General features: G+C 41.8%; 2 protein-coding genes across 2 annotated transcripts; one reads left to right on the top strand and one right to left on the bottom strand.

Moving 5' to 3' along the window:
- Window positions 1–1,732: 1,732 nt before the first annotated feature.
- LOC115043056 (zinc finger protein 318-like) lies at window positions 1,733–6,026 on the bottom strand. The gene is made up of 2 exons (XM_029501131.1): window positions 4,854–6,026; window positions 1,733–1,819 (listed from the first exon to the last, which is right to left on the bottom strand). Exons 1-2 carry the CDS (start codon window positions 5,310–5,312, stop codon window positions 1,733–1,735), a joined length of 546 nt encoding a protein of 181 aa, XP_029356991.1. The 5' UTR covers window positions 5,313–6,026.
- Window positions 6,027–7,258: 1,232 nt separating this feature from the next.
- Window positions 7,259–17,539, top strand: LOC115043812 (zinc finger protein ZXDC). Its single transcript, XM_029502522.1, has 10 exons — window positions 7,259–9,290; window positions 9,677–9,829; window positions 10,227–10,305; window positions 11,141–11,271; window positions 11,478–11,648; window positions 11,855–12,636; window positions 13,540–13,630; window positions 14,699–14,859; window positions 14,935–15,036; window positions 16,877–17,539. The coding sequence occupies exons 1-10, from the start codon at window positions 7,295–7,297 to the stop codon at window positions 16,961–16,963; spliced, it is 3,753 nt and encodes a 1,250-aa protein (XP_029358382.1). The 5' UTR covers window positions 7,259–7,294; the 3' UTR covers window positions 16,964–17,539.
- Window positions 17,540–19,965: the final 2,426 nt, after the last annotated feature.

Below are 19,965 nucleotides of genomic sequence, written 5' to 3'. Positions count from 1 at the left end.
AGGTGTTGGTAAAGTATCAATATAGGTCAAATAGGGCTGCCAAATCTTCAGGAAGGTGTTGTATTCATTTCTTAGAGAATATGTAATCTTTTCGAGTGGAATGCAGCTGTTCATTTACAAAAACCATCTAGCTATGGGAAGATGTGAATCAGATTTCCACGTTACTGCTATACACTTCCTGGTGATGCACAAAGCAATTTCTAAGAACTTCTTCTGGAAGTTTGTTAAATGTGTACTAATGATTGTAAAATTCCCCTGTAGACAAAATTAATAATCCAACAGAAAGGCAAATCCTACGAGTTTTGTCGTGACTCCCATTTCTCTCTAGATTTATTTATTTATTTAAAAAAATTTTTTTATTTATTTATATGCGCTTTAAATTTAGCCTCAGCATCTTCAGATAAACATCTTCTATGGCTGAATTTATTTCTCACAACTTACAAACATTCAACAAAGAACAAGGACAACAAGAACAATACGTTAAGGAATGAAAAAATACAATTATGTACAGGCATAATATGACATTGTGAGACATATAAAGTGTAAGTGAGTGATTTGTTTTGGGGTCAGGGGATTACTGACATTTGGTGAGTGATCAGGTGTTTATCAGTGTGATGGCATGGGGGAAGAACGTGTCCTTGTGTCTGGATGTTTTGGTGTACAGTGTTCTGTAGCACCTGCCAGAGGGGAGAAGTACAAACAGGTTGTGTGCGGGGTGTGATGGGTCTGCAGAGATGTTTCCTGCCCGTTTCCTGACTTTGGATGTGCATAAGTCATGAAAGGAGGGCAGGTTAACATTGACGATTCCTTCTGCAGTTCTGATTGTCTTTTCCAGTCTGATCCTGTCCTGTTTGGTGGCTGATCCTGCGCTGATGCAGGAAGTACATCCTCTGCTGGGCCTTTATGATTATGGAGTCAATGTTGGGTGCCCACTTTAAGTCCTGAGAGATGGTAGACCCCAGAAACCTGAAGGTTTCCACAGCAGGCACGAAGTTATTGAGAATGGTGATGGGGGGGTTACTCCTGAAGTCCACTTTCATCTCCACAGTTTTGAACGTGTTTAGCTCCAGATTGTTATGACCACACCACAGGGCCAGCTGTTCCACCTCCTGCCTGTAGGCAAACTCATCTCCATCCCGGATGAGGCTGATGACTGTTGTGTCATCTGCAGACTTCAGGAGTTTGACAGATGGGTCACTCGAGGTGCAGTTGTTGGTGTAGAGGGAGAAGAGCAGTGGGGAGAGTACACATCCTGTCCACAGCCTGTACTGATTGTCCGGGTGCTGGATGTGATTTTCCCCAGCCTCACCTGCTGCCTCCAGTCTGTCAGGAAGTTAATGATCCACTGACAGGTGGAGGGTGGGACGGTGAGCTGGGTGAGTTTCCTGCAGTTGGTGATCTCTTATAGACCTGTCCACACTGACGCAGGCTTGTTAGCTGAGAACCTGTTTTTCAGCTTCTCAGTGTAGCACCTCTTTGCAACTTTGATCTCCTTTGTCAGCGTGTTCCTGGTGGTGTTGTGCAGGACTCTGTCCCCATTTCTGTAGGCCTCCTCCTTGGCCTGGTGAAGCATCCTGAGTTTTTCAGTGAACCAAGGTTCATTGTTGTTGTATGTGCAGAAGGTTTTGGTTGGCCAGACAGGTCCTCACAAAAGCTGGTGTAGCATGTCACAGTGTCAGTGAGTTTGTCCAGGTCTGTAGCAGCAGCCTCAAAAACACTCCAATCTGTGCAGTCAAAGCAGGCCTGTAACTCCAGCGTTGCCTCTGTGGTCCATCTCTTCACAGGCTTCACTACAGGCTTTGCAGAGCTGAATTTCTGCCTGTAGTTTGGGAGAATATTAACCATGCAGTGATCAGAGCGTCCCAAGGCTGCATGGGGGACAGAGTCATATGCATCATTTAATACAGTGTAACAGTGGTCCAGAGTGTTTTTGTCCCTGGTGGGACACTTAACATGCTGTCTGTATCTTGGCAGTTCACAGCTGAGGTTTGCTCTGTTAAAGTCCCCAAGAACAATGAGCAGGGAGTCAGGGTGTTTCCTCTCCCTGTCCGTTATCTGGCTGACCAGATAACGGACAGGGTCATTTACACAGGCCTGAGGTGGGATGCAAACACCAACCAGAATGAATGAGGAGAACTCCTGCGGTGAATAAAACAGCTTACACTTTATGTAAAATGACTCCAAGTGGGGGCTGCATGATTTCTTCAAAACTGTGACATCTGTACACCAACCTTCGTTAATATAAAAGCAGATTCCACCTCCTCTCCTCAAATAAACAAAAACAGACAAAGTACTGCAGAGCAAAGCACAGAGGCAGCCGTCCACCGTGCCATCTTGAATTTCCAATTAAGGTAAAATCAAATGTAATGAGGTAATGGTCAGTCAAAAGAGAGTTTTGAGGAGAGATTGTCACTTGTCAACTTGTCACTTTCAATGCCATATGTTAGAACAAGATCAAGGATATGATTGTAACAGTGAGTGGGTTCATTCACATGCAGGGAAAAAAACAATTGAGTCTAGTAGGGAAAGTAACCCAGAAGGCTGTCACTTTCTAGATCTACATGAATATTGAAATCTCCCAGTATAATAATTTTATCTGTGCTGAGTACTAACTCTGATATAAACTCAGAAAACTCTGATAGGAATTCTGAGTACGGACCAGTCTGAGTGGGATAGACTAAGAGCGAGGCTTTCAAAAGACCTACAGCCAGATTTTGGTCTAGGGTTGATTAATAGGCTTGACTGAAATATTGCAGCCACCCACCCCTCCTCAACCTGTGGTATGAGGGATATGAAAATTACCATGAGTGGGGGGCGTGGCTTCATTAAGACTAACATACTCATCCTGCTGCAGCCAGATTTCTGCTATGCAAAATAAATCAATATGATGATCAGCTATGAGATCATTAACTAGTAGGGTTTTTGATGATAGTGATCAAATATTCAACAGTGCAATTTAATTGCAGTGTTATTTGAGACCGAATTTATGTCTCTTTTGATTTCAGTTAAGTTTTTGTTTTTAGCTCCTCTTCTATTTAATTTGGGTTTAGTGACTTTTCTCTTTTCAAAATTTAGGTGGTTGGGGGACAGACATAGACTCTATAGACTAAAGCATAGACAGAAACTCTATTCCGTTCTCGACAGGCTCTGACTGAGGCGCAGAGGAGTGTGTTAAATGGCGACTCTGCCTCCTGGTCTTAATTCTGGGTTTTCAGGGTTTTGGCTATGAATATAAATATTAAAATTATTTGCAAGGCATTAGCTAGAAGATTTGAAACAGTAACACCTCCTACCATCCTAACCAAACTGTGTTTATTAAAGGCTGACACTCTACCAACAACACCCGCAGACTTAACCTGATAGAATATTGTAACAGTCAGAGCAAAGATGGCGTAATAGTCTCCCTCGATGCAGAAAAGCATTTGTAAATTGGTATGTTGTGGTTATATGTCCCACAGGTTGTCCCTCCCTTTTTGCTTTATTTATAGAGCCACTCGCAGCTGTAGTTCGGCAGAACAAAAATATTAAGGGAATTGATACAGCAAACATAAACCACACCATCCTAATTAAAGAAATACAGGATGACCTCGCCCGGTGGAGGATACTACCCATATTACTTATGGGAAGAGTAGCAACAGTCAACAGTCAACCTCCCCTGACTTGGTTCAAATCACTAGACTTTAACATCTCCAAATTTCTTTGGAAAGCTAAACCACCACGTATAAGCTTAAACACTTTACAAACGAGTAGAGACCATGGTGGTTTGGAATTACCAAACTTTTACAATTACTACCTGGCCAAAAGATTAAAATATATACTAAAATTGATTAAGCCAAACTCGTTAGACCAAGCATGGCTCGATATTGAATGAACATTTTGCAAAGAAATCCAAATCTCTGATCTTCTCTTATCAAGCGTCACAGCTGCTTCAAGTGTATTAGCATCAGCGACACCCTCACAACTTGGTGGTAATTCCTCAAAAGAAATGGGTTCTCAAACACACCTCGTAGGCTCACACCTATCTGGAACAATCCTGACATCCTGCAAAATATGAAATCAATAAAAAATACAGTATTAACAAAACCTAATTTCTGGAATATCTTCAACTCCAATCAATAAATCAGGCATGATTTGACCTTAGCCAATTGGATTTAGAGCTTCCACCCTGAATAATAGATTTTCTAAAGCTTTCACCACCTAAACTACTGTCTAAAATTAACTTTATGCTGTCTACAACAGATCTAACAATCTCCGTTTCTACCTCCAAATGGGAGAAAAATCTGTTGATCAACATAGACCCTAACTTTTGAATAAAAATCTGTTCCAACATGTTCAAAATTACTCAAAATAGCAACCTACAATTAATAAATTACAAGGTCATACACAGAACACCCTATACAGGACAAATGATTTTCAACATGGGCTTCACACAAGAACTGCGCAACTGGTTCTCCAGATTGCTATCTGGATGCTTCTTGGCTTTGTACACCTGTCAAAAACTTCTGGCATAGGGTTAGTGAAGACTTATCATGGTGGCTAGGATACCCCATCGCTACCACCCGCCACAATCTGTCTGCTAGGCAACCCAATGTCAATATGGAAGTAAACAAATCCTGAATGCTCCTTACTGCCCTAAGCATTGTAAAAAAAGACCATCCTGATTATATGGAAATCCAAGAAGAACCTAAGCACTACTCAGGATAGAAACCTTTTATTAGACCATATTTCCACAGAAACAATGTCTGCTTAGGAAAAAAAATCGATCGGCAGAATTTAAACAGATCTGGTCCCTGATAACATAGTTTGATGGGGGGGACTGACCCCCGTGGCTCTGGCCCTGGATTCTGGCTTACTTGGATGTCCAGTGGCTTGCTGGGCTGGCAGGCCCTGCGCTGCTGCCTCCTGCGGTTGCCTCCCCTAGTGTGGTGGCATCCTGTGGGACTGGGAACTGTGGAGCTCTTGGGCTGGGTTAGGGGAGTGGGAAGGCAGCCCTGTCCAGGGGCGGTGGTCTGCTGCTCGCCTGGTCTGGGTGTGGGGCATGTGGTGTGTGGTGGGGCCCTTGCTGGGGGCCTGGCCAGGTCTCTGGCCGGGGTAGCTCTGTGCCCCTGTGTGCTGTGTGTGGTGCACCCAATGGGCCTGGGATCCTTTGGTTCCTTTGTCTCTCTGTGGGCTGCCTTCGGGTGGGGGTCCAGTGCTTTCCAACGTGTCCTTGCATGGCTTGGACCTGGGCAATCTCCGGGGGGATGGCCTGTGCTCTGGTGGCTCGGTCCTGACCTGCCTGCCTGGGGGCGTGCTGTTCTGATACCCAACATCAGCTACAGCTACAGCTACCCACAGCATCCAATGACAAACTGTAGCACACATATACTGTATATACATATACACTTGCATATACCCTATACAAGGTGCACAATGCACATTGCATGGAAAACCCTGCTCTCACGGTTTATACTGATATTGTTCTTGCTGTTGTTGTCGTCTTTGTGCACCCATCTTCCCCATGTTGATAGTGTTGCTGTTGTTTTTGTACCCCCCTGCTGTTCCTGTTCTCTATTTGTATCCACTCCTGAGCCTCAGCCTGGCAGCTTTACCAGCAAACCAATACCATTGCCAATAAAGTTAAATGCAAATGGCGACAGGACAAGTATGTCCAACTCCTTCACAGAGAAAACTGTTCATACTGCCCAGTGCCCTAGAGAGAGAAGAGTTGCAACACTCTCTTATCTAGCTGCAGGGTGGTCACGTGGTCCACATAAGCCTGTATAGTTTCAAACACACGCTGTCATGTTTTTCTATGGGGCAGACAGCAGCGATTGTGACATTGCTTGGTAAATATAAATAAAATCACATACCCAAGTACTTGTTTGACTGTTATTGCATTATTACATATTTGTAAATGTCAGTTCTACATTTGGAGTGGTAGGGTGACAACTGAACTGAATTGAACTGATAGATACGTTTTTAAGTTTTGGAGGGAAAAGCTGTACAGAAAATATATTTCAAATATATTACAGAACAACAACTAATTAAACTTGAATGAATGAAATAGTATTTTTTTTTTTATTAAACAATGAGTGAAAACATCAATAACAAGTGTGCATGTGGAGACATTCACTTCCTCTGTGTCCTAGACACTAAAAGGCAGATGAAGCAAAATAGGTGAGAACAGATTATGTCTAATTATTTCATGGTTATAATAATAATATTATTTATAGATACTGTATGTCCAATGCCATGGAGATGAAGTTTGAAACTATACAAGGCTGCACACTGTGGAAGTAGACCAAAAGAAATTGTACAACAGAGTCCTATGGGAGTGTCACCACTCCCAAACAAACAAACAAAAACAAACCCAAAAAACCCAATTGACTTTAAACTTGTGTGGATGTTTGTTCATACATCAGTGTGTTTGTGCATTTGTGTAGGTGACTCCCTGTGTGTGTATGTGTGTCTGAGAATAGCTCAGTTATGTTTATTGTGTATTATGTCTGTATATGGCTATGTGTGTTTGCCTGGGTCCCACAGTAAATTATGGACAAAGTGAACAACATTGACTTTAATTCTGTTAGTGTGGTTATTTACACTCAATGTGTGTATATCATATTTGTGAATATCTTTGTGTATATGTATCTGACTCTTGTTGTATTTCTGTTCGTCTGTGTGTCTGTGTCCATTGACCAATCGCTCTCCTGTCAGAGGAGTCTGTGTCTGCACCTGCAGCCCACACACAGATCACGCAGAATAACATCTGAAGCTGTCCCCTGTAGCAGACAGAGAGCCCAAATCAAGCTGATTTTGGGGTCAGTGAAGCCCTCCAACTGACTCAATTTGTGACAAAACAATAACTCTTATCAAGAAGAAGCAGTGTATGGTGTTTTGGTGTTCCTAGAGCTTAAAATGGGGACAAAGAGCAATGTAGGGTTAGGGTTAGGGTTAGGGTTAGACAGATCTTTAAAAAAAAGAAAAAAAAAGACACGTGACTAATAACATTAGTGACTCAGGACTCTACTGCTCCTAATTTTTGATAGAGGTCCGGTGACTCGGAGAAGCTCTACTAAATAAATCACACTAATATCGCACTAATAAAGATAGGAAATGCAACAAAAAATCCGTGAATTAGTGCCCTGAACCAAGTCACCAAGCACTTTTACATAGGCAAGTTGCTCTGAATAGAAGACTTTCCATGGTGTCCTTGAAAGCACCAGTCGGTCTGCTGTAAATTGTGCATTGACTGTAGATAGCTCCCGTCTGTCTGGGCGGGCCTTATCTGTGTCGCTGCTACAGGGATACCAAGATGGAAATTCAGGGGCTATCTGATGCTCAAAACATTCACTCTCAACATGGCGCCGCTCAGAGACTTACTTCGTCAACACTTCGGTCGGCGACAGGATCTAGCTCTCGATATAATTGCATTGAAAATGGTACGGATGGACAACAGGACTTGCCCGAACTTCACAGAAACAACAACAACAACAGGCCAAGGACGTCTCCATTTCACCTACTGGCGGAAAATGGCAGCGGAACGGCTAATGTATATGTTAACAAATCGCAACCAACCTGCAAAATCAGTTTACCGAGTGATGCACTTAAAAACTTGGACACGGGGGAAAAAAATGACCTGAGCGCAATACAGGGTAACCAAGAGCCTGGGAGGGCTATCCGGAAATATGAAATAGAAAGTTTGGATACTGTAATGCAACTGGAGCTGCCTCTTTTTGAAGGGGAAGAAGAATCAATACCGCAGCGGCAACTAACGTTACCATTTCCAGTTTTACGGCACCAGCGTGAGGACGGCGCCCTCAAGCAGCCTTTACTAGCTTGTCAAAGCTCTGTTTCTACGGACTACATGATTACGGCAAACAGGGCAGAGAGAAGCACCCAGGAATTGTATGTTGTTTTCAACGTCGTTCAAGATGATGGCAGTGGTGAGGAAAGCAATTATCGATCGGATGTATTTTCCGAAGATAGGGATAAAATAAAACGTAGAACGCGCGATCGCCCTAAGGCGAATATTGGGGACTTTATGGAGATTGGAAACAACAGTAATGCACTTATCTCTGAATGTAATGATAACTTGAACTGCATTGATACACAAGCATTGAAAAATACAGAAAACATTTTCCATTTATTTAAGGGTAATTCAATTGCGCTTAATGGTAAACATAATGTCAACCACCACGTTATCGAAGACGTGGTTTTAACAAACAAACATGGCGACAAGATTTGTGGCCAGATTTTCAGTGAAAACGATGACGGTAAACTTGTTAGGGAGTTTTTGCCACAGTCCCATTCCGATGGGAGCAGTGCCTTACTTTCAGTGAACCCAGATGTCGCGGAAGCCTTGAACACACCGGGCTTTATTTCAGACCCAGCGGGACTGCAGGACAGTGAAAACCTGGTCACGGCCCCCACAAGTTCACATGCTAGTGAAACCTTTTCCGGAACTATCACGATAAACAACCAAAGCATCATAGTAACCATAGAAAATGGGATACTGACTTTCGCTGCTCCACCAGACGGACATGTAAACAAACAGGATAACATAGTCAGCTTGAAGGAGCATCTAGGCATGAAAAACCATGAGGATATTGTTCTTCTTAACTATGACAGTGGCACCAAATCCATTGGCAAGATCAACACGCTAGCAGTATCTAGCCTCAGCCTCCAGAAAGAACCAAGACCTGGTTTGTCTTTGAGTGATTCAGAGCTGGCTCTAGTGGATGACTCACTCTCAGTATTGGGAACTTCTCTGGATTCCTGCACTGTTGTGAAACAAGAGGTGGGGCCACTGTGTGCTGGAAAACAGGCAGATTTTGTCACGGTACCCCATAAAAGAACAGAGGTAGACAGCCAAAATGAGGATTTTCCGTCTGGGCCACCAATCAAGTCTAAGAAAGAAACTGTGACCTCTTTTGACTGCCCAGAACCTTGCTGCTCTTGTGCATTTGACACACGTCAGAAACTTAAAGTTCACCTCCTGAACCATGCAGAAGATCCACGTCCCTACCAGTGTACCATGGAGGGCTGCGGCTGGGCTTTTGCCACATCTTACAAACTAAAGCGCCATCTTCAGTCACATGATAAACAGCGACCACATACCTGCCAGTTTGAAGGCTGTGGGCGGCGTTTCACTACTGTGTACAACCTGAAAGCCCATGTCAAAATCCACGAGCATGATAATTCCTTCATCTGTGAGATCTGTAGTGAGAGGTTTCGCAGTGCTGCACGACTCACCAATCACCAGAGGGTCCATTTTGAGCCACAGAGGCCCCATAAATGTGAATTCCCAGGTAACACCATGCCCATTTTGCATTTTCCACCTTTTCACCCCTGTATACTTATTTCACTGTGGCTAATGTTTTGTGTTAATGTGATAACGTTAATGTACAACCCTATTGTGGTTGTGTTGCATGTGTAGTCAATTAACCCATGCCTATGCAATCAGTTATTACTATATTAGGAAGAAAACGAGTGAGGTAAATTAAGTAATTGATTTTAAAAAGGGGAGTTAGATTAGATGGTGCACACACTTACTCGCGTTAGGGAAGCCTGTTTAATACTTACTTAAATTACTTTTCCAGAATTGACTATGAAACGAAATAGACTATTTAAAATTGAATTGGATGGTTAATCAATTGTGCAATTCACACTTTTGACTCAATCGTTGTCTTTACAGGTTGTGAGAAAAACTTTATCACCTTCAGCGCCCTCTTCTCGCACAATCGCACACACTTCAGAGATACTGGCCACTTTACTTGTACCTTTCCAGGCTGTGACAAGACATATGACAAGGCCTGTCGTCTCAAGATCCACATGAGGAGTCACACTGGTAAGCACATTTCTAGATTTGAGTGTTGCTATATTAATAATAATACAATATTTAAAAACACCCAACCCACTACTCTGAACCAGTAGGCGATAGTTATGGCAACAGACAAACTGGTACTCTTTAAGTTGGTCCAAAGGAGCATAAACAGTTAATGGGGGTTAAACTTTCAGTTGTAAGCATTCAGATTCCTGAGATTTTATTTTAAAGAACAAGTCATTTCCCAATCACCTGATGCTGTGAATTTATAGCTCTCCCCACAATTTTTAGATGCTGCATATTCAATAATCTGAGAAAAGTTCTGAATTTAATTATCTAAAATAAAGTATACTGCACAGGGTATTTTGTTTAAATCACACCATGTTCACTGGTCAACAAACAAATAAGTTCCTTTTTCCAGGTGAGAGGCCCTTTGTGTGTGACTCAGAGGGCTGTGGCTGGTCCTTCACAAGTATGTCAAAGTTACTTCGACACAAACGGTAAGTTATCAAAAAAGTAATAAGGAATTAATGATGGATAACTCCTGAAAGGTTAAGTGTTTAGATGCTTAGGACAGAAGGCTTCACATACAAATTATAAATATTGTTAAAATTGTATGCTTAATTTAAATTGAGCAGCCACTTGGTGCATTAGTTATTCACTCACTCATCTCCTGCTGCTTATTCATTTCCGGGTCATGGGTGGCTGGAGCCAGTCTCAGCCAATAGTCCAAGTGAGGACAGACTGGCTACCTGTCCAGTCTGTCGCAGGGCCAACATACTGAGACAGACAAGACAGCCAACCACTCACACTTGTGCTCATAACTATGGGCAATTTAGAGTCACAATCAACCTAGACACTCATGGCTTTGGACTATAGGAGGAAACTGGAGTACCCAGAAGAAATCCAAGCAAGCATAGAGAGAACTCCACACAACTCCACAAAGAAAGGCCCCAGGCCTGGGGATTGATCTCAGGACCTTTTTGCTGTAAGGCAACAGTACTAACCACTATGCCACCTTGCAGCCCTGCAATAATTTGATTTGCATGAAAATTGAAAAATACAGGGAAAACATTAAACAATCCCACTGCTGCAAGCTATTGTCTAATTTATTTGTACAAGTCAAATCTAATTTATTTACCGTAGTTTCTGGATTATAAACCGCTACTTTTTTCACACGCTTTGAACCCTGCGGCTTAAACAACGATGCGGCTAATTTATAGATTTTTACGGGTAACAAACTTCATGATGCCATTGTCAGTCATTACACTTATCGTGAAAAAAAAAAAAAAGATATGTCTTACTGACTGTGGTCTTGTTCTCTGCAATTATTAGGAAACATGATGATGACCGTCGCTTTGTCTGTACAGAGGAAGGCTGTGGAAAGTCTTTCACCCGAGCAGAGCACCTAAAGGGTCACAGTATCACCCATCTGGGCACAAAGCCCTTCCAGTGCCATGCAGAAGGTGGGTACAGAAACCAGAAACAAAATGTATGAATAGCATGTTTTGTTGGGAGAACCGTTAAGGGTTTGATACATACAGGGGCACTTAAACAAAAAAACTAAACAAAACGGTATACAGTTGGAAGTTAATAGGGAGAAAGTTCCCAACCTGTGACATTATGTATTTTAAGTAGTCATGTCTATAGAATTGTGTATTTTTTGCTTTAGGCTGCAATGCCAAGTTCTCAGCACGTAGTAGCCTCTACATCCACTCGAAAAAACATAAACAGGACACAAGCACCCTGAGGACCCGCTGTCCTGTGGCAAACTGCTCCAAGCACTTCTCTTCCCGCAGCAGTCTGAAGAGCCACATGCTCAAACACCACCGCCTTAGTCCTGGTTAGTAACACTTGCTGATAATTCATAATCTGTTTATTTAGTAGCGGGCGTCTAAACTGGAGGTTGACCAATAATCATCTTGAATGATCAATGTTTTTAGTGCTTTATCCTCAGCTTGTTACATTCTGACACATTGGCAACTAAGTGTACTGCATGTCCCCCTTCTAACAGAATCTATTGCTTTTCACTGTGATTATTCATCCCAGATATTTTGAACCAAATGGAGACAACGCCTGCATTGACTCCTAGTAGTGAGCTAATCAGCTCCAACTCAACAGCTGTTGCTGGGCCGAGTGGCGCTGGAGGTGACCCACTGACCAACTTAGACCTCACCTCTCTTTTCTCAGCAGTGCCTGGAAGCAATGCTCCTCCAGGCACTGCTATTGGAGTAGGAACCCCTGCATGTGGTAGCAACTCTAATAGTACTTTCACCGTGGACCTCTCCCTGGTCAACTCTGGCATTCTGACCATTGACCCATCCTCAGTTGGAACCACACTTGGGACCAACACTGGCACCAGGTTGGCTAAGACTGTGGACCCTATTATCCTATCAGCTGACATGGGCCCCCACCATGGTCTGGAGGGAACAGCAGGTGATGTCTTGCCTGCGCAGGGCACACTAAACCTGGATGATGTGCAGACGGTAACCCCGGAGGCACTGGGAACTCTCACAGCTCTCACAATGCATGGTGCAAGTGCCTCTGTGGACCCCACTCTACAACACCCACTCAGCTCCTCCAGTGGCTTGAATGTAGAAGCCACAGCCACTCTGACTGTGGCTCCGGTGGCTGAACTGCTTGCTTCACCATCTACATTGGTGGAGGTTGGTGGCCATGGAGGAGCGGGGCCTCTGCTGAGCTGCGTGGAGGTGCTGGGTCCTCCAGAAGCAGGGAAGGTCCTCACCCAGTTTGTTTTCCCCACTCACAGCAGCAGCTTCAGCCCTCAGAAAGACACAGAACTCAACGCTGTGTCACCAAGCATCTTCCTAGTGAGTAGACACGTCAAAATTTTTTTAGATACATTTGATGTCTGTAATTGCAACATTTATAATCTCTGCAAAACAAATGCATAAGTTAGGGCTGGGTGATAAATAGATTTTATCAAGTATTGTAGGAAGATTTCTTTATTTTTCTTAATGAAAATCAGTTGTCTCTTTAAACCTTATTTCTAACCTTATTTTAAAGAACACTTAGAACTTTCAATATCCTGCAGTTTACAGTATGTCAAAAGAATGTATTAATGGTTAATCATGAAGGTTTTGCACTTCTGGCAACTGTGCAGGTGGAATTACTGTAATGACCCAATATTGGCTGTGAAGCGAACTTCTCAGCTTTCAGAAAATGCTGGAATTCCTCCAATAGACCTAACATTTGCGAACTTATGGTAATTCGTAGTGTGGTGGCCACTGGTGCCGACGCTCGGTTTAAAACAGGTAACCTCCGCTGCTAGTGGTCTCCTTTGGCTCCCATAGTTCAGAGAAGGCTAAGCTGATCATTACTCATTGTAAGTTGCACATGCGCAGTAAAGCAAAGCTGGGTCCAAATCCCAGAAGGGAAACAAAAACCTAAATAAAGGAAACCTTTTACATTGTTATTTAAAAGTTGTTTTTAAGAAAGCAAAAAATGACTCATAATTTTAATATCATGTTAAAAAAAAAAAAAAAAGAAAGAGATTTTTATTTTAAGCCATATCACCCAACCCTAGCACAAGTTTGCTTTTTTGTATTTTGTGTGTTTTTGAAATTTTTGAAAATGACAAATATTTGCTACTCTCAGCTTCACTGTAGTTGGTAAGAATAGTCACTACAGTCCTTCATGCCTATAATTTACACAGATGAATTCACAGTGGAAATAGATAGTTGCACTGTATGTGTTTTCATTTTGTGTGCCAGGATAGTGGAGGCTCAGCCAGGACTGACTATAGAGCTTTCCAACTGGTGAAGAAGAAGAAGAAGAAGCAAAGAGACCCATCAGCCTCATCTGGTAACACACCCTTTGACCTAATTTAAACATTTATTCAATTCTCCTCATTAGGGATGTCAGAAACTCAATTGTATATTGGTTAACAGTTGAAATGACATTACGATTTCGACCTTCGAGTCAACATTACCTCCTCTAACCTGAATCTGCAGCCAGCTAAAAGGTGCAATGGCACCCACTGGTTTAGAAGACACATTAACTCAATTCAAAACCGATGGAGTCAGAACAGTTTCATAATGAATGAACTCGCACAGGGCTTTTCACGAATGCACATGCTTTGTTTTGTAGTTGTGTTTCAGACTTCTCAAATGTAATTTTGAGGCACACTTGTAATATGAATTCACGCAGCATAGACTGTGCATTTATGAAACCTTTGTTGAATTTTGAGACTGCCCCGCCCTTGCAGGTCAACCAAAGTCACCATTGGTTGATAAAGCTGTCAATCAAATGTATGTTTCTAATTGACAGCTTCATCAGCCAACCGTCGTCATAATGGCAACAATAAACAACACGTTTTGCAAAGGCAGCATATAACATATGGACGCATAGTTTATGTTCATTCAAACATTTAACTTTGCTAAGCAGGACGTTTCAACTAACATGTTACTGACAGGTTGAGGTTGATTAAGTCTCTCCATGTGATTTCTAACTACTGAACCAGTAGTTAGAAAACCAAAGATATAAGGATAAAATGAGCTTATGAAACCATGATACATTAAGCTTCTACTAAGTAGGTCTCCAGTTTAGGAGGGAAACAAGATCTAGGTACATTATATTGTTTATAAATCCTATAATGTTGGTAATAAGGCATAAGCAATTGTCCTTGCCATCTTTCCTAAAAAGATCAAAAAGTATACAATGTATCACAATCTATAAAACAATCTATAAAATTATTTACAATATTAAGTCCATTATTTAGTATGTTAAAGAGATATGGAGCTGACCTGTCTAACAGATGTAATCGTATCAAGGATTTGGAGAATCATGACGCCCCTACTAGTCAATGAGCTAGCCAGACATAAATGACTATATGATGGCAAGTAAATGGCAATGTTGGCTTGTCCAATGTAGGAATTTCTTGCCAGAGAAAAGTCAAAGGAACAAAGGCAACCTCAGCACCACTGGCTCCCACTGGTGATCGCTATGGTGAAGGAGCTGCTTCAGGCAGTGGCAGCTTGACTCTGCGTGATCCTGTCACTGGAGTCCAGTATGTTCAGATCCAGCTGTTGCAGGTGAGAACTCCAGATATTTGGATAACAACATAGCTACTGTTTTAGACATGCTTATCAACAGGTGTGTACATGCAGGAAGACCCAGCAAGTGATGGTGAGCTTGCCTTCCAGCTGAGCTCTCAGCCATCCAGCTCCCACTCTCAGCTCACAGTTGACCTACCTGTCAACATTTTACAGGTGAGAGCACTTTCATTTGGAATTTCAGATACATTTTAATTTATATAAGATTGTAGTCAGTTGCCATCTCACTATTTCATATGATTTTGAATTTATTTTTATGGATGAAGTTTGGCCAGATATCAGAGCTCCATGAGGCATGTCAATTTGGCTTCCAATTTGAAAAATTATTAAGTGGGGGTACCTAGCGAACATAGTTTCGTTTTTATCTCATCTCACTGCTGGAAAATAAAGGTTTTAGAGACAGAATTGCATAATGTCTTTGCATTAAATGATTGAGCACTTTGGCCATTAACCATCATCTGGAAAAACAACTTCTAAGAATTTTCTGCAAGTTAAAACTGCCTAAAAGAACAAAGAATATGCATTTGCCATAATGCATTTACCTTTGTGTAACACATTTTGCAGAATCATTGCAATGCATGTTATTGCTGTAATCTCATACTATGTGTGTATGTCCCATCCAGTCTGAGAAAAAAACTATGGATGCATTACACTGATCAGGCATAACATTATAGCCAACTGACTAATATTGTAGTGGCCCCCCTTTTTGCTGCCAAAACAACCCCAGCCCATTGATACATGGACTCCATTAAGCCCCAGAAGGTGTGTTGTGGTATCTGGTACCAAGATGTAAGCAGCAGATCCTTTAAGTCCTCTAAATTGTAAGGTTTGGCCACCATGGCTCAGACTTCTTTGTCCAGCACATCTCACAGATTCTTGATTGGATTTAGATCTGGTGAATTTTGAGGCAAAATTCACACCTCAAAGTCGTTGTTGTGCTCCTCAAACCATTCCTGAACCATTTTTGCTTTGTGCCATGGCCATCGGGGAATGCCATTTCCATGAAAGGGTGTACATAGTCTGCAGGTGGTCCATGTTAAAATGATATTCACATAGTTGGCAGGACCAAAGGTTTCCCAACAGAACATTGCCCAAAGCACCAACCTCTGTCAGCTTGCCTTTTTTCCATAGTGCATCTTGGTGCCATGTAAGGTAAGCAACTAAGCCATCTGTGGGATGTAAAAGAAAACTTCATTCATCAAACCAGGCTACCTTCTACAATATCTCTGTGGTCCAGTTCTTATTCCCATGTGCCTGTTGTTGGTGCTTTCAGCAGTGCACAGGGGTCACCCTGACTGGTCTCTGGCTATGCAGCCCAATAGACAACAAACTGTGATGTGCTTTTCATTCTGACACCTATCTATCAGAACCTGCATTAACTTCTTATAGGACAACAGTGGCTTATCTGTTGGATTGGACGACACGGGCCAGCCCTTATTACCCACATGCATCAGTGAGCCTTAGCCACCCATTTCCCAGTTGCTGGTTCACAGCTGTTCATTCCCTTGGACCACCTTTGATTAGTTATTGACCACTGCAGGTCAGGAACACTCCATAAGAGAAGCATTTTTTGAGATGCTTTGACCCAGTTGTCAAGTCATCATAGTTTGTGTTGTGTTATGAAGTGTTATGAAGATAATTAGTGTTATTCAATTTAACTGTCAGTGGTCATGTTATGCCTGATCAATGTATATAGGTCTATTTGGTGTCACTGAGTCTTGCAGTTGTTGTATAATTTAAAGGATGCCAAGATGACTGTAAGTATTTTAAGTGCTATTACACTTTTTCTTGTGATTTTGAATTTTATGGTTGAAAATTTGAGATAAAAGATTTTTAAAGTGTTGACCAACCTGAGCAACATTTACACAGAACAGCTGCAACCGGAGTTAGTTGGGTGAAAATAATTCTATTAACTTGTCTTATCTTATCTTTTTATTTTATTAATTTCATGGAAATTATTTTCAATGTGTAATTGGCACACTGACTCTATTTGCAGGAACCCTCTGTGATGGCAGAGGATGACAATGCTTCTGACAACTCCCAGTTCACAGGAAGCACAATCAACCTTCAGGACTTGGAGTGACCACTGCAAAGCTGGGGGTCACAGGTTTTCTGCAATGATCTACTCTCATCACTGTACACAGTTTACATGGACTTTTGGTCAACATGACAGAGTGGGCATGATTTCACAAAGATTGTACCTTGAGAAGATCATTTGAGGATACTTTCTGTAGAAGATTTTTGTGTTGATTTCAGTCCTGTTTGTACCAAAATCAAACCCAAGAAGAATCTCATGTCAGAGAGACATTAGAGGTTCCAGATTCCTCTGTGCCGTGTGGGTGTTCACAGTAACTGTACATATTCCATGGTGCCACTTTGCCATTCATGTAAAGTCAATGTCTATATTAACTCCAGTTGCCTTACAGACACCCCACACTGTGAACACCTCTACTGGCAGTTTTTCTTTAATTTTTCTTCCCCTTTTTGCTATTAAGTTTATTTTATATGGCAGTACCTGGATAATTTTGATCATGGCTATTCATGTGTTTATATTCAGATATTACTTTCTAATAATTTAATTTTTATTTATTATTGTGGGTTTACAAAATAGCAGACCCAAACACATGAATTGGATAATTAAAGCACAATCTGAACAATTTTCGGAGAGACCCTCATTTCTATTCTATTTTTCTTTTCCAGTATATTTTTATCTAGGAGAGTCATCGGCTGCATTTAAAAATGGAAATTACCTTGGGGAAAATTAAAAGCTGAAAATTTCTTAAACCTGCATTCTATGTAGTTACTAACAGGAGGGTTAAAAAGGGGAATCTAGATAATGACATAATAGTGTAGAATGACAAAGGAAAATTGCCCTACTTCTCAACTGTTTAAGCTCAGTAAACATTTTCCAATTGTGTTAGTTGACTTAGTTTCCAGTTTATGGCTTCTTCGATACAATGTACACAAAGCATTCCTACTGCTAATATATTAGTTTTCTGGTTTAAAAATAATTGGCAGATACATACAAACTTTTGAGATAATATATGGAAATTTGTTCCAGTATCTATAATAAGACAATTTAGACAACAATTCCAATGCTTTAAAAACACGAGCCATCGGATTTTGTTGGTTTGTTAACATCACAAAGCTCTCGCCGAAAGAAGAACTTCTCTGAGACATATAGGTCACTCTCAAGCAACAATTCAATGGTATTAATTTCAAAATGGTCTGTGTCTGCTGACATGGACTTCTGGGCCCACATTTGCCATAAAACTTTCAAGATGACAACTATTCCATGCAATTTGGCTTTGTTCACCTGTGCTGCGCTTTTGGTCAACAGTCACACAGTAACTGCCATTCATCTTGGTCTGCGGAATCTCACCAAATTGGCGATTTGACAGTAATCAACCTCCCAAACTATTCATCCCAATGTTCTAGCCATTGCTAAGAGCAGTCCACTGGCCAAAACCCATCCCTCAATATTGTCTTCTGGCTGAACCTCATTGTAAGTCATGGGAGAAAATATCTGCTGCCCAAAGAATTCAAATGACTCACTTCATAGAAAAGTACCGCCCTGCTTGGCATGCCCTGAGACTCTGAGGCCTGTTAGCTGTTTCTGGATCCAGAGGTCATGCTGGCTGGTTGCTCCTAGGTTGCTTTGGCTGGCTTGGGCTGTGTGGACTAATGGGTTCTCGTGCCGCTTCTCACCTCTCCTATCTCCTCCCTCCATTCAGCTCGCTCCCACTGCCTTCTTTGTTTTAATAAGTAGACTAAGGAGACCTCCCTTTTGGAGGACCTGGAGCTATGGTGTAGGGTACTGGATCTCAAATAGGTGTACATGAAAGCACTAGGGGATGTGTGAGATTTTTATAATCCATTTAAGAATAGCATCTATGCAAAAATCCAAATATCAAAATAGTTGTTTAATACATTTTTTAATAAAATGAATTCAAATCCTGAACACAGAAGTGTGCTGGCTTTCAAGGGAGAATGCTCAACCAGCTGTTGGAATTACAATCCAAGGTACACACTTTTCTGGTTGAATACAAATCTTCCATAGAAGAATCATAACAAAGTTATATCAAGGCACTTTACATGCATTTACAGGCGTTGCAGGAACATGGGATGGCGATGAGTCACCACCTGCAGGATGAGGACAGGGAGAGAGAGGAGAGGAGCTGGGAGAGACAGAGACTTTGGGAGAACATGGTTAGTAAATGCAGTACAAATGCTTAGAACTGGAAGAAACAGGGATTTTTAAGAAGCATGGTTCTTATCGCGTGCAGGGGGAGGGAGGGAGGGGGAGAGAGAGATGCTCAGTCCTTTCCCCAGTAGCCTAGGCCTAAAGCAGCATAGCTGAAGAGTAGAGGACTTGAACTTTTTAACTATAAGTCATGTCATACAAAAAAGTTTTAAGCCTGGTCTTGAAAATTGCTAAGGAGTCCGCCCCCTGGACCGATACTGGAAGTTGGTTCCATAGAAGAGGAGCCTGATAACTGAACGATCTGCCTCCAGATTTACTCTTGGAGACTCTAGGAACCACAAGTAAACCTCAATCTAGAGAGTGGAGTAGCCTACTAGGACAGTACGGAACTGTGAGCTTTCTGAGATATGATGGAGCTTGGCCATTAGGAGCTTTATATGTTAACAGGAGGATTTTAAATTCTACTCTGTGTTTTACTGGCAGCCAATGAAGAGCAGCTAACACGGGAGAGATGTGATTTGTACAGCAGTGTTCTGAATCAACTGAAGGCCTTTTAGAAATATCTTTGGACATCCAGATAGTAACTAGTTACAATAGTCCAGCCTAGAAGTTACAAATGCATGGACTAGTTTTTCTGCATCATCCTGAGAGAGGATGTTTCTGATGTCCTAATGTTTCTCAGGTGGAAGAAAGCTGCCCTACTGACTTGTTTCATGTGACGGACAAAGGACATGTTCTGGTCAAAGGTTACTCCAAGGTTTCTTACAGTGGAGCTGGAAGCCAAAGTAATGTCATCCAGACTGATTAGATGAATAGATAGCATTTCTCTGAGGTGCCGAATCCTCATTTGAATGTAGATATGGCATTTTTGGGAATGATGA

This window comes from Echeneis naucrates, chromosome 5 (assembly GCF_900963305.1).
Source record: "Echeneis naucrates chromosome 5, fEcheNa1.1, whole genome shotgun sequence".
NCBI classification, from domain to species: domain Eukaryota; kingdom Metazoa; phylum Chordata; class Actinopteri; order Carangiformes; family Echeneidae; genus Echeneis; species Echeneis naucrates.
The sequence above is the reverse complement of the archived record's forward strand: the minus strand, read 5'-3'. Positions and strand labels throughout refer to the sequence as shown.

Coding starts and splice junctions, on each gene's coding strand:
- LOC115043056 (XM_029501131.1), bottom strand. CDS start 5,312: ATGTTGGGTATCAGAACAGCACGCCCCCAGGCAGGCAGGTCAGGACCG. Junction 1,820..4,853: donor GCAAGCCACTGGACATCCAA/GTAAGCCAGAAT, acceptor CCCAAACTACAG/GCAGAAATTCAGCTCTGCAA.
- LOC115043812 (XM_029502522.1), top strand. CDS start 7,295: ATGGAAATTCAGGGGCTATCTGATGCTCAAAACATTCACTCTCAACAT. Junction 13,631..14,698: donor AGACCCATCAGCCTCATCTG/GTAACACACCCT, acceptor TGTCCAATGTAG/GAATTTCTTGCCAGAGAAAA. Junction 15,037..16,876: donor TACCTGTCAACATTTTACAG/GTGAGAGCACTT, acceptor CTCTATTTGCAG/GAACCCTCTGTGATGGCAGA.